The sequence below is a fragment of the Cetorhinus maximus genome, chromosome 3 (assembly GCF_964194155.1).
Source record: "Cetorhinus maximus chromosome 3, sCetMax3.hap1.1, whole genome shotgun sequence".
NCBI classification, from domain to species: Eukaryota; Metazoa; Chordata; class Chondrichthyes; order Lamniformes; family Cetorhinidae; genus Cetorhinus; species Cetorhinus maximus.
In genome coordinates this window covers 92,494,727-92,507,655 of record NC_135881.1, presented here as the reverse complement: position 1 = coordinate 92,507,655, position 12,929 = coordinate 92,494,727, and the positions used below count along the sequence as shown (strand labels likewise).

Genomic DNA, 12,929 nt, shown 5'->3' with positions numbered 1-12,929 from the left:
CTGTTCTCCCTCATGCTCCTCCCTCCCATAACCATGACATAATTTCCCTTGTTCTCACCTCAGACCACATTAGCCTCCGTATTCAACAAATTGTTTTCTGCCACCTCCAGCATGATGCCATCACCAAAAACATCTTCCCCACTCTTCCCTTTCAGTATTTGAAAGGGCCATTCCCTCTGTGACACCCTGGTCCTCTCTTCAGTCACCCCCAACAGCCCTCCCCCTCCTTTCCTTTGGCATCTACTCATGCAAGCACAAGAGATGCAATACCAGCTCTTTTACTTCCTCTCTCCTCACCCTCCAAGGCCTCAAACATTCCCCCCAGGTGAAAGGGTTTTGTGTGTACTTCCTTCAATTTAGCATATCATATTCGCTGCTCACAATGCGGTCTGCTTCTATACTGGGGAAATCAAATGAAGATTGGGTGACGACTTTGCAGAACATCTCCATTCAGTCCACAAGCATGAAATCTTCCAGTTGCTTCTCATTTTAATTCTCTCCTTGCTCCTACTCTGACCTATCTTCAGTCTCCTGCAGTCTTCCAATGAAGCTCAATGATTGCTTTCTAATATACTTTCTATGATTTCAGCACTGCATTGAAATATATTCTTTAACAAACAGTAGATATAACAGAACAAATATACCGCAGTTGCATCCCTCATGCCCTTTCTTTCTTGCCAACTTAAAAGGGTGGGCAGTTGCTTGGTTCCTGTTAAAGCCAGTCTTGCAGACCCAAACAAGGGAGCCACTGGAGGCAACTGTAAGCATTTACTGGGATCTCACCTTCCAATTTGGCACTTTGCAGCCTTCTGGACTCAACACTGAGTTCAATAATTTCAGATCGTAACCTCTGTCCTTATCTATGTTACCTTTCTCTTTGCAGGTTTTGGTTTTACTCTCGTTTTTCTTTTGCTTTAAGATGGCAGCTGTTCGTCATTCTCATATTCACACTCTAATAGACATATCTTTTGTTTCTTTACTTGTCACATTACCACTCCCTTTGGCCTTGCATCACCAACTCTTTTGCCATTTAATGTGTCCTGTCTTCCACCCAATCACATACTTTCCCCTTTTGATCTTTTTTCTACTGCCCCTCCCCCTCCTTCATTTCCTTAAAACCTATTACATATCTAATTTTCCCCAGTTTTGATGAAAGGTCATGGACCTGAAATGTTAACTCTTTCTCTCTCCACAGATATTGCCAGATCTGAGTATTGCCAACATTTTCTGTTTTTATTTCAGGTTTACAGGATCTGCAGCATTTTACTTTTGTTCACATTCTCTGACGACTATGTGGTACCTTATCAAATGCCTTTTAAAAGATCCAAATATATTTAATCAACTACGCTACACTTGTCTACTCTTTCCATTTCTTTTCAAAGAATGCAATAAGGTTGGTCAAGCATGACTTTTCCTTTTGAAAGTCAATGGACTTTTGGCTGGGCCGCCAAATCTTCCACGGCAGGGCCAGGAAATTCGGGCCTAGATTTTTTTATTACATCTTTGAGTGGAGATTCATTATCTTTCCTACCATTGATGTGAAGCTAACTTGTCTATAGCTTCCTAGACTTGTTCTATCTTCCTTTTTAAATACAGGAATAACTTTATCTGCCATTGCTCTTTCATTATTGTCTTAATGAATCTTAGATTAATTTAATAATATCTCTGCTAACTCTTCCAAACTGGTTTTAATAAGCATAGATATAATCCACCTGGACCGGGGATTTTATCCTCTCTAGGTTTGATTACTTTATCAATCAATTTCGCTTTTCTATCTTAAATGCCATTATGTACTTTTGATTTCTTCAACTGGCATGTTCACCTTGTTAGTCTACCCGGTAAACACTGAGGCAAAGTAACCATGTAACATTTCACTGTCATTACCTGTGCAGCTATCTTGTGCATCCCTTAGAGGTCCAATCTCATCCAGTTTTCTGCTTTGATATTTGCGTATGCAGAATATTTTATTATTTGTTACATCCCTTGATAACTTGATTTCGTAGTTCCTCTTAGCTTTCCTAATTGTTTCTTTACCTTTCCTATCCTATTCGTGCTCTTATGTCAGTTTCTCCCTTATTGCTGATGTATTAATATATGCCTTTTCCTTTAGCTTCAAATTTACCTTTATCTCTTTATTTATCTATGGTAGTTCATTGTGGTCAGCTTGTTCTTGCTTTTTTCGAAAAACAGAATATATATAATGATCACCATTTGAATTCTTCCCATTGCTGTTCTATCTCTTTATTTGCCAACATTTTTTCCAGCTTGCCTTGGCTAGTTCTATTCTGATCCCTCAATTAGCTTTTCCAATCTATTACCTTGAACTTGTCTTACTTACAGCTTTCTCACATCATTGTTTTAAACCTTATTTGTAATTTCCTAGGTGTTCCCCCATGCTAACTTCACTTATCCATTCTTATGTATTTCTCATTACTGAAACTTTGGACTGGATAGAATAGAGGGAGCACATTTTGGGTGAGTTAAAGTTAACAGAGGGTAGAAGATGGGAGGCAAGCCAGGAAAGCATCGGATCTATCAAATCTGGGATGACAAAGGATGGACGCTAGTATCAACAGCAGCAGATTGGCTGAGGCAGGAGTAGAGATGGACATAATAAAATTGGAGCTGGGCCATTTGGGACTGAAATCAGGCAACACTTTTCCACACAAAGGTTAATAGAAATCTGGAACCTGGTTCCTAAAAAGGCTGCAGATGCTGAGTGAATTAAAACTTTTAAGACAGACTGATAGATTTTTGAGGTGTAAGAGTATCAAGGGATATAGAACCAAGGTGGGTAAAGTAGGTGAGAATGAGATGAGTGTGACCTTTGACCCAGAAACAATAGAGTAAGGAAAATTTGTAATTTTAAAAAATATCTGTGGAATCTGTAATTGTTTTTAACAATGTTTAAAAAGGATTTTTAAGCATTTGCATCAATTGTAATTTTCTTGTATAATAAGAAATACAGGTCCATGTGACCTGGCTTCCCTTAACCTGAAAATATTACCAACAGGAAATAAGTTAAGATACAGTGTGCCTTGCAGACACAACCAGGGGAGCTGGGGGGGTGGTGAAGGTGATCAGCACACAGATGCAGACAGAAACGGAAATACACCAAATTCTAGTGAGGTGAAGAAGCAAATCTCTCTCAAAAAAGCTTTTGGCAGAAAAAACAGGAGCTGTTGGAGGCACTGTTTGAACTGGCGAGAAAGATCAAAAACCTGGAGAGTTGTATGAATAGGGTGGAGATGCTAAAAGGCTGGATATTTTCCTAGGCGTGGCCAATTCGTGAACTGGAATGTTATTGGTTGAAAAGGAACTCTGGTCTCTGACATGACCATGGGAGGGAGAATTAGTAAAAGTGTGCCTTGCTGATGATAATCATACCTGTGAAACTTGAAGATGAGAGCGGTTGTCGGATAGGACTCCTGACCTACCCTTCATGAATAAAGAACTGCATACTGAGAAATGTTTAACTACCTCGTGCCACATGTCAGCAGTGAGTGATGGGGGTAGTTGTGGTTGTGTAAGATGAATCTTTGTATCGGCTATTTAAAGTGAAACTTACCTTTATGTGAAGTATCATTTGCCCATTAGTTCATGTTTAGTTTAATTTAATTTGCATTGGTTCTGAGTTGTGTTAAAGTAAAAGCTACAAAAATTAGTATCTTGTTGGCAATTTCTTCATTTGGGGGTCAATCAGTAAACTTGGTTATTTTTGGTTATGGTTTCCCCACAGTGTTGGAACGAGCACAAGGGGCTACTTCTGTGTCTCATTGCTGACCATGCAGAATTAGAGTAGGTCAAGTAATGCTTCTCCACTGGCAGGCATCTGCATCATTAGAGGCACATGTCAGCCACCCATCTTGCCCCATACATAAAGTACTCACCCATACCCCAGAAAATGCTTACAACTGCCTCCAGTAGTTCCCCTATTTAGTCTACGAGACTGGTTTTGGCAGAAACCAAGCAACTGCCCACCCTCTAAGTTGGAAAGTGAGAAAGGGAATAAGGGATGCAACTGCAATAAAATTGTTTTATTATATTCTTTTTTTAAAAAGCAGATGTATTTCAATCCACTGCAGAGGCCATGCAAAGTTTACTAGAATGATTATGCAGATAACCATGTTTTATAGATTGCTATCAACTCTCCAAATTTATGGGTATTGAGAGATTTATTAAAGTGTACAATGCCATCACTCTTATGGTTCTCCACTGCTTCTCCACGCTGAGAGCTGGAAAAAAACTTCCACTGACAAGAAAATTCTGATTTATTACCTATGAAGGGAGGTGGTGGCCTAGTGGTATTACCACGTACCGCCTCCCCCTCAGCTGCTGAATCAGTGCTCCTCCATGTTGAACATCACTTGGAGGAAGCACTGAGGATAGCAAGGGCACAGAATTTACTCTGGGTGGGGGACTTCAATGTCCATCACCAAGGGTGGCTTGGTAGCACCACCATAGACCGAGCCAGCCGAGTCCTAAAGGACATAGCTGCTAGACTGTGTGGCACTACCACTTCCAGGGACCCAGGGTATTGCTCTGGGAACACGAGTTCGAATCCCACAATGGCAGATGGTGGAATTTGAATTCAATAAAAATTTGGAACTAAAAATCTAATGATGACCATGAAATCATGTCAATTGTCATAAAACCCATCTGGTTCACTGTTTTAGGGAAGGACATGTGCTATTGTCACCTGGTCTGGCCTACAAGTGACTCCAGATTCGCAGCAATGTGGCTGACCCTAAAGTGCCCACTGCAATGGCCTAGCAAGTCACTCAGTTGTATCAAACCACTAAAAAGTCAATAAAAACGATTGAAACCGGACCAGAATTGACCTAGGCACCGGCAACTTCAACGGCAAACGCAGCCCTGTCGATCCTGCATAGCCCTCCTTAATAACATCTGGGGGCCTGTGCCAAAATTGGGAGAGCTGTCTCACAGACTAGTCAAACAACAGCCTGATGTAGTCATATTTATGGGATCATACCTTACAGATCATGTTCCTTACACCACTATTACCATCCATGGGTTTGTCCTGTCCAACTGGCAGGACAGATCCAGCAGAGGTGCCAGCACAGTGGTACACAGTTGGGAGGGAGTTGACCTGAGAGTCCTTAACATCGACTCTGGACCCCATGAAGTCTCATGGCATCAGGTCAAACATGGGCAAGGAAACCTCCTGCTGATTACCAAGTACCGTCCTCCCTCAGCTGATTAATCAGTGCTCCCCCATGTTGAACACCACTTGGAGGAAGCACTAAGGGTGGCAAGGGCACAGAATGTACTCAGGGTGGAGGACTTCAATGTCCATCACCAAGAGAGGCTCGGTAGCACCACTACTGACCAAGCTAGCTAGTACTAGACTATGTGGCACTACCACCATGCTAAATGGGATAGATTTTGAACAGATCTAGCAACTCAAGGCTGGGTATCCATGAGGCGCTGTGGGCCAGCAGCAGCAGAAGAATTGTACTCATCCACAATCTGTAACCTAATGGCCCAGTTAATCCCCCACTCCAACATTACCACCAAGCCAGGGGATCAAACCTGGTTCAATGAGGAGTGCAGGAGGGCATGCCAGGAGCAGCATTAGGCATACCTAAAAATAAGTGTTAACCTGGTGAAGCTACAACATAGGACTACTTACATGCCAAACAGCATAAACAGCAAGCGATAGACAGAGCTAAGTGATTCCACAACCAACGGATGGGATCTAAGCTCTGCCACCCTGCCACATCCAGGTGTGAATGGTGGTGGACAATTAAACAACCAACTGGAGGTGGAGGCTCCACAAATATCCCCATCCTCAATGCTGGAGGAGCCCAGCACATCAGTGCCAAAAATAAGGCTGAAGCATTCGCAACAATCTTCAGCCAGATGATCCATCTCAGCCTCCTCTGGAAGTCCCCAACATCACAGATGCCAGTCTTCAGCCAATTCCATTCACTCCACGTGATAAGAAGAAATGGCTGAAGGCACTGGGTACTGGAAAGGTTATGGGCATTGACAATATCCCAGCAATAGTACTGAAAATTTGTGCTCCAGAACTTGCTGCACCCCAAGCCAAGCTGTTCCAGTACAGCTACAACATTGGCATCTACCCAGCAATGTGGAAAATTTCCCAGGCATGTCCTGTACACCAAAAGAAGGACAAATCCAACCTGGCCAATTACCGCCCCATCAGTCTACTCTCCATCATCAGTAAAGTGATGGAAGGCGTCATCAAAGTAGCACTTGCTAAGCAATAACCTTCTCCCTGACGCTCAGTTGGGGTTCCACCAGGGTCACTCAGCTCCTGACCTCATTACAGCCTTGGTTCAAACATGGACAAAAGAGCTGAACTTCAGAGGTGAGCCGAGTGTGACTGCCTTTGACATCAAGGCAGCATTTAACTGAGAGGGGCATCAAGAACCCCTAGCAAAACTGGAGTCAATGGGAATCAGAGGGAAAACTCTCCGCTGGTTGGAATCATACCTAGCACAAAGGAAGATGGCTGTGGTTGTCAGAGGTCAATCACCTCAGTTCCAGGACACAGTGCAGGAATTCCTCAGGGTAGTGTCCTAGGCCCAACCATCTTCAGCTGCATCATCAATGCCCTTCCTTCCATCATAAGGTCATAAGTGGGGATGTTTGCTGATGATTGCACAATGTTCAGCATCACTCGCAACTTCTCAGATACTGAAACAGTCCATGTCCAAATGCAGCAAGACCTGGATAATATCCAGGCTTGGGATGACAAGTGGCAAGTAACATTCATGCCACACAAGTGTCAGGCAATGACCATCTCCAACAAGAGAGGATCTAACCATCACCTCCTTGACATTCAATGGCATCACCATCGCTGAATCTCCCACTATCAACATCCTGGGGGTTACCATTGACCAGAAACTGAACTGGACTAGCCACATAAATACTGTGGCTACTAAGTGCAGGTCAGAGGCCAGGAATCCTGCAGTGAGTAACTCAACTCCTGACTCCCCAAATCCTGTCCACCATCTACAAGGCACAATTCAGGACTGTGATGGAATACTCTGCACTTGCCTGGATGAGTACAGCTCCAACAACACTCAAGAAACTTGACACCATCTGGGACAAAGCAGCCCACTTGATTGGCACCCCTTCCACATACATTCACTCCCTCCACCATCGACGAACAGTGGCCGCAGTGTGTACCATCTACAAGATGCACTACAGAAAATGACCAGGGCTCCTTAGGCAGCACCTTCCAAACCCATGACCGCTACCATCTAGAAGGACAAGGGCAGCAGATGCATGGGAACACCACCACCTGGAAGTTCCCTTCTAAGCCACTCACCATCCTGACTTGGAAATATATCACTGTTCCTTCACTGTCACTGGGTCAAAATCCTGGAACTCCCTTCTTAACAGTAGTGTGGACGTACCTACACCACATGGACTGCAGTGGTTCAAGGCGGCAGCTCACCACCACCTTCTCAAGGGCTCTTAGGGATAGGCAATAAATGCTGGCCTAGCCCGTAAATGACTTAAATAAATAAATAAATAAATGTCCACTGTGTGAGCTAGATTATGGGGAAAGTCTTTTAGCTTAATATATGAAGTTGGGCTTTCTTTCCCTTCTATTAACCTAAGCTACACTTTACTGACTTTTAGATATATAATGAGGCATGTTGGCAAGTCAGCTCTGGAGGCAATCCCTCCTCCTTTTCCTTATTGTGTTGCTGGATTTTTTTTTGAGACCTTACCGAAAGGAACAAGAGGAGGCATGTCCCTCGTGCATAATCATGCTTCCTCATGATGTCGGCTATAATCCACGCCCTACTCTGGCACTGTACTTGATCTGCAAGCACAGGCCTTGAGCTGAGTCCTGTATCTAGTCGATTGAATAGACTGGAACCTGATCATTTTGTTATGTAGTTCCAAAAGGGCCTTTCTACAGTGGATTAATTATTTCTATGACAGGCATCTTAACGGATATCTTGTTATGGGTCAGCTTTTGAGAAGCTACTTAAAAGCAGTTTCATTTTCTCTTACTTTGCTATGTTTATCTACGAATTACAGCTTCAGTTTGCATTGATCCCCACAAGTGAATCCTGCTCAAACGACATAAAATGAGAGTGAGAAAGTATTAGAAGCACAAATAAAATTATGCTTAAGAAACAGAAGAAACCAAGAAAGATGTAATAAGCTGAGCAAAGAAAAGTACAAATGCAAGGGTCATGGGAGCTTAAATTCAATAGCCCCCGAAAACAGATGTGGGGATCAAAATGTGGAATTAACCCGTGCCTGTTGCTTCTGATGCAGGCAGCAGGAAACTTGGTGCTGCCAGCTCATTACATAAATGCAGCTTGCAGCCAGTGCTAAATAAACTGTTGAGTTGCTGCACACCCCAGTAGGGGCCACAAAATTGTAAGAGGGTAGCACCACATCAAGCTAGCTTGCATCTTTTACATGTGAGGTGCATTGTGGCCTGAACAGGTGGTGAAAGTCATTATGGACCTCATTCTGACATGGAAAAAGATATCATAATGGCAAACTTTAAGATAGAGCAGGCTCCAATATTTTCTAATGTTGTACTGAAGGCCTTGGTGCAGAAAAGGAGAGATGTGCTCTTTCTGCAGGGTCCAGGAGGCTCTCCAGGCAAACTCTCAAAAGACAGTGGGACCAGATAGCTGTCAATGGCAGGAGTAAAGCCCGAGGACCCAAATACAGTGCCACTTAAAGTTCAATGACCTCACATGAGAGATCAAGCTCAGTGAATACATCTTCAAATACCATATCCCACCAACTGGACAAACAGCCTCAGCAACTGCTCAATGCATCACGCCCCCATCACTCACCAACCAACAATCTATCAATCAGGACTCATACATAGTATTCATTGTTTCACCTCACCCTCACACACTTAGTAGTGCTCAAAATGTCACAACCACATCTCACTGGACACACTATTCAACTATGACAGGCATATCATCAAACAAATTGCACCGCATTCACTGAAACACTTCCCTCTCTTCTTTCAGGAAAAGATGGCACACAACCAGGGGCAAACCAGTGGGGTACAGGCATAGCTGCATGTCCTTAGTCCTTTCATCCACCATTCAAACTGGCAACTTGCTCCATTGGTACACTATTCTAGGGAAACAGAAACCACCAGAAATCCAAACTATTTCTGCTCTTACATAACTTTTAAAAAATTAATTCATGGGATATGGGCTTCGCTGGCTGGGCCAGCATTTATTGCCCATCCCTAGTTGCCCTTGAGAAGGTGGTGGTGAGCTGCCTTCTTGAACCGCTGCAGTCCTTGTGGTGTAGGTACAGCCACGGTGCTGTTAGGAAGGGAATTCCAGGATTTTGACTCAACGACAGTCAAGGAACGGCGATACACTTCCAAGTCAGGATGGGGAGTGACTTGGAGGGGAACTTCTGGGCGGCGATGTTCTCGTCTATCTGCTGCCTTTGTCTTTCTAACTGGTAGTGGTCGTGAGTTTGAAAGGTGCTTTTGAAGGAGCCTTGGTGAATTCCTGCAGTGCATCTTGTAGATGGTACACATTGTTGCCACTGTGTGTCAGTGGTGGAGGGCCGTGAGAATGACTATGTCAGGCTGTTGCTCGACTAGTCTGTGAGACAGCTCTCCCAATTTTGGTATTAGCCCCCAGATGTTCGTAAGGAGCACTTTGCAGGGTCGATAGGGCTGAGATTGCCATTGTCGTTTCCGGTGCTTAGGTTGATGCTGGGTGGTCTGTCCAGCTTCATTCCTTTTTTGTGACTTTGTAGCAGTTTATTACAACCAAGTAGCTTGCTAGGCCAGTTCAGAGGGCATTTAAGAGTCAACTACCTTGCTGTGGGTCTGGAATCACGTGTAGGACGACAGATTTCCTTCCCTAAAGGGGATTAGTCAACCAGATGGGTTTTTACAACAATCGACAATGATTTTAACTCCAGATTTTTATTGAATTCAAATTCCACCATCTGCCGTGTCAAGATTCAAACCCAGGTCCCCAGACCATTACCTTGGGTCTCTGGATCACTAGTCCAGCGACAATACTACTATACCATCGCCTTCCCTGTAAGCGTGAGCCCTGTTTTTTTTTATTCTTTCATTGGATGTGGGCGTCACTAGCCAGGCCAGCATTTGTTACCCATCCCTAATTACATTTGAGCTGAGTGGCTTGGTCAGCCATTTCAGAGGGCAGTAAAGAGTTGACCATATTGATGTGGGTCTGGAGCCACATGTAGGCCAGACCAGGTAAGGATGGCCTACATATGAAAGCTGAACACTGTATTCTAACTGAGGCTTAACCAAGGTCTTGTACAAGGAGAAAATGGAATACTTTGCTTGCAGGGAATTGCCTGTAACTACAACCTTGTTTGCTTTAGCTATAGCCTTGTGGCAATGCCCATGAACAGTTAGAGAGTGATGCACTGTAATACCCGGATTTTCCCCTTTCACCACTTGCTTCAATTTTGTTCTCTCTAGGGTTTGTGTCTGTTTAACATTAGGCAAGTGATAAAAATAACCCTACACTATTCTAAGCTAAACATCATTTACCTAGCACAGTCCCATTCACCCTACAGATTGAGATCTGTTTTCGGAGTTTTGCATCCTCTATTGTCCTAAAACTCACCAATATCTTGGTATCATCCCCCAACATCAACATCCAAGGCATGAATGAAAGTTGTAAATAAAAAGGTCCTGACAGTCGAAAAACTGAATTGTCCAGTAATTTGAATTAAAAAGCTTCAAATTAACAAAAGTAGACTGTAAAACTATATGCAATAATGTTAAGTTTAATAAGGAAAAGTATAAAATCTACCAATAATTTCAAATCACGTTTTGCATTAACATTTTAATTATGCTGTAATTTACGTAAAACCTTACATTTACACAGTGCCTTTAACATAGTAAATTGTCCCGAGGAGCATTATCCAGCAAAAGAACCAAGCCACGTAAGGAGATGTTAGGGCAGATGGCCAAAAGCTTGGCTAAAGAGGTATGCTTTAAGAAGCACCTTAAAGAAGAAAAGAGAGTTCGAGAGGTGAAGAGATTTAGGGAGGAAATTCCAGAGTTTACCAAAAGACCATAAGACCATAAGACATAGGAGCAGAAATTAGGCCTTTTGGCCCATCGAGTCTGCTCCGCCATTCAATCATGGCTGATAAGTTTCTCAATCCCATTCTCCCGCCTTCTCCCCTTACGGCCTTTACAGCCACCAGTAATGGAGCGACGAAAATCGGGAATGCTCAAGAGGCCAGAATTAGAGGCATGTAGGTAAGTCAGAAGTGGTGGAAGGAGATTATAGAAGTAGGGAGGGCTGAGGCCATGGAAGGATTTGAAAACAAGGATCAAAATTTTAAAAGAGGTGTTGCGTAAAAGGAAAAAGTGAAGCCACCAACCAGTAAACCAAATGAGATGGACACAAAGGAGTTACAATATTTGTGGTGGCGTCTGGTTGAAATAGACAATTTTGTTTTCATGGAAAAATGGACAGAATCTTGAATATGATCCCAAAAACACAAAAGTCATAACAAAACCATGCAATAAGGACAAGCAGAACATGGTTTGTCTTAAATCACCCAAAATTAGTGTCTAATATATATTGTGTTACATGGTATAACACCTCCATTATAAATCTATGGCTAACAGTGCCATAGGGAATCTACCAGCATCTTTAAAAATGGCACATTTATGGCATTAGATATTTTGCCATATTAGATATGGCATTTTTTCTAAGTATTCTTAGCTAATGTGTGTAAACTATGTACTGAAAGCTGCCCTACCTTTTCCCATTTTCATTTCTTTTTTTCCGGCCTCTACACATGTAGATTGACTCCGAATGGTGTCCATGCTCCTCCAAGATTGCAAGAGAGGCTTTACACTTGCTTTCACTTCAGATCTGCTTTTAGATCTTCTCTTAGAGTCTTCCCTAATTCTCAGCTCCAATTGGTCATGTTCTGAAATGGTGGTAGGGCTCTCCCCATTTACTGGATAAACATCAGCCGGTTGGCAATTAGCTTCTAGATTTACTACTTTTTGCTGTACATTTAACTCAGATTCCAATCTCTTCTTTTCCTTCTGGAACTCTGCTTCTTTCCTTTTGTTCTCCTCCTCACGCTTCCTATAATTAAATAAAGACAATGAGAAACAAGCTAGTAGTCTATTAAAAGTGGAAAAGATTAATAGGTGATTTCACATTGTATAAGATGCCATCACACCTGACAACATATCAGCTGTATAAAAGGGATCAATGGCTTTCATACATATTATGAAACATTGGTTAGAGCACACTTAGAGATCTGTGTTGCCATTTTATAAAAAGGATATGGATGCACTGGAGAGGGTGTAGAGAAGGGTTACAAGGATGATATCAGAAATGCATGGAGATGCACTCCTTTGTGTCCATCTCGTTTGGTTTACTGGTTGGTGGGGTCTGCAAAGAAGCTTCACTTTCTCCTTTTATGTAACACCTCTTTTAAAATTTTGATCTTTGTTTTCAAATCCTTCCATGGCCTCAGCCCTCCCTACTTCTATAATCTCCTTCCACCATACAACCCTCTGACTTACCTGCATGCCTCTAACTCTGGCCTCTTGAGCATTCCCGATTTTAGTCGCTCCATTACTGGTGGCTGTAAAAGCCATAAACTCTGGAATTTCCTCCCTAAATCTCTTCACCTCTCTAACTCTCTTTTCTTCTTTAAGATGCTTCTTAAGCCTTATGTGGCTTGGTTCTTTTGCTGGATAATGCTCCTCGGTACAATTTACTATGTTAAAGGCACTGTGTAAATGTAAGGTTTTACGTAAATTACAGCATAATTAAAATGTTAATGCAAAAGGTGATTTGAAATTATTGCTAGATTTTATACTTTACCTTATTAAACTTAACATTATTGCATATAGTTTTACAGTCTACTCCTGTTAATTTGAAGCTTTTTAATTCAAATTA

The 12,929-nt window shown here is 42.5% G+C and overlaps 1 protein-coding gene across 16 annotated transcripts in view; it reads right to left on the bottom strand.

Moving 5' to 3' along the window:
* Positions 1 to 12,929, bottom strand: part of invs (inversin) — a 400,143-nt gene that overhangs the window by 99,977 nt on the left and 287,237 nt on the right. For all 16 annotated transcript variants that reach the window (XM_078538692.1, XM_078538689.1, XM_078538701.1 and 13 more), the window contains one exon: positions 11,767 to 12,104. In XM_078538692.1, coding sequence (XP_078394818.1) covers positions 11,767 to 12,104 — 338 coding nt within the window. The remainder of the gene's footprint in view (positions 1 to 11,766; positions 12,105 to 12,929) is intronic.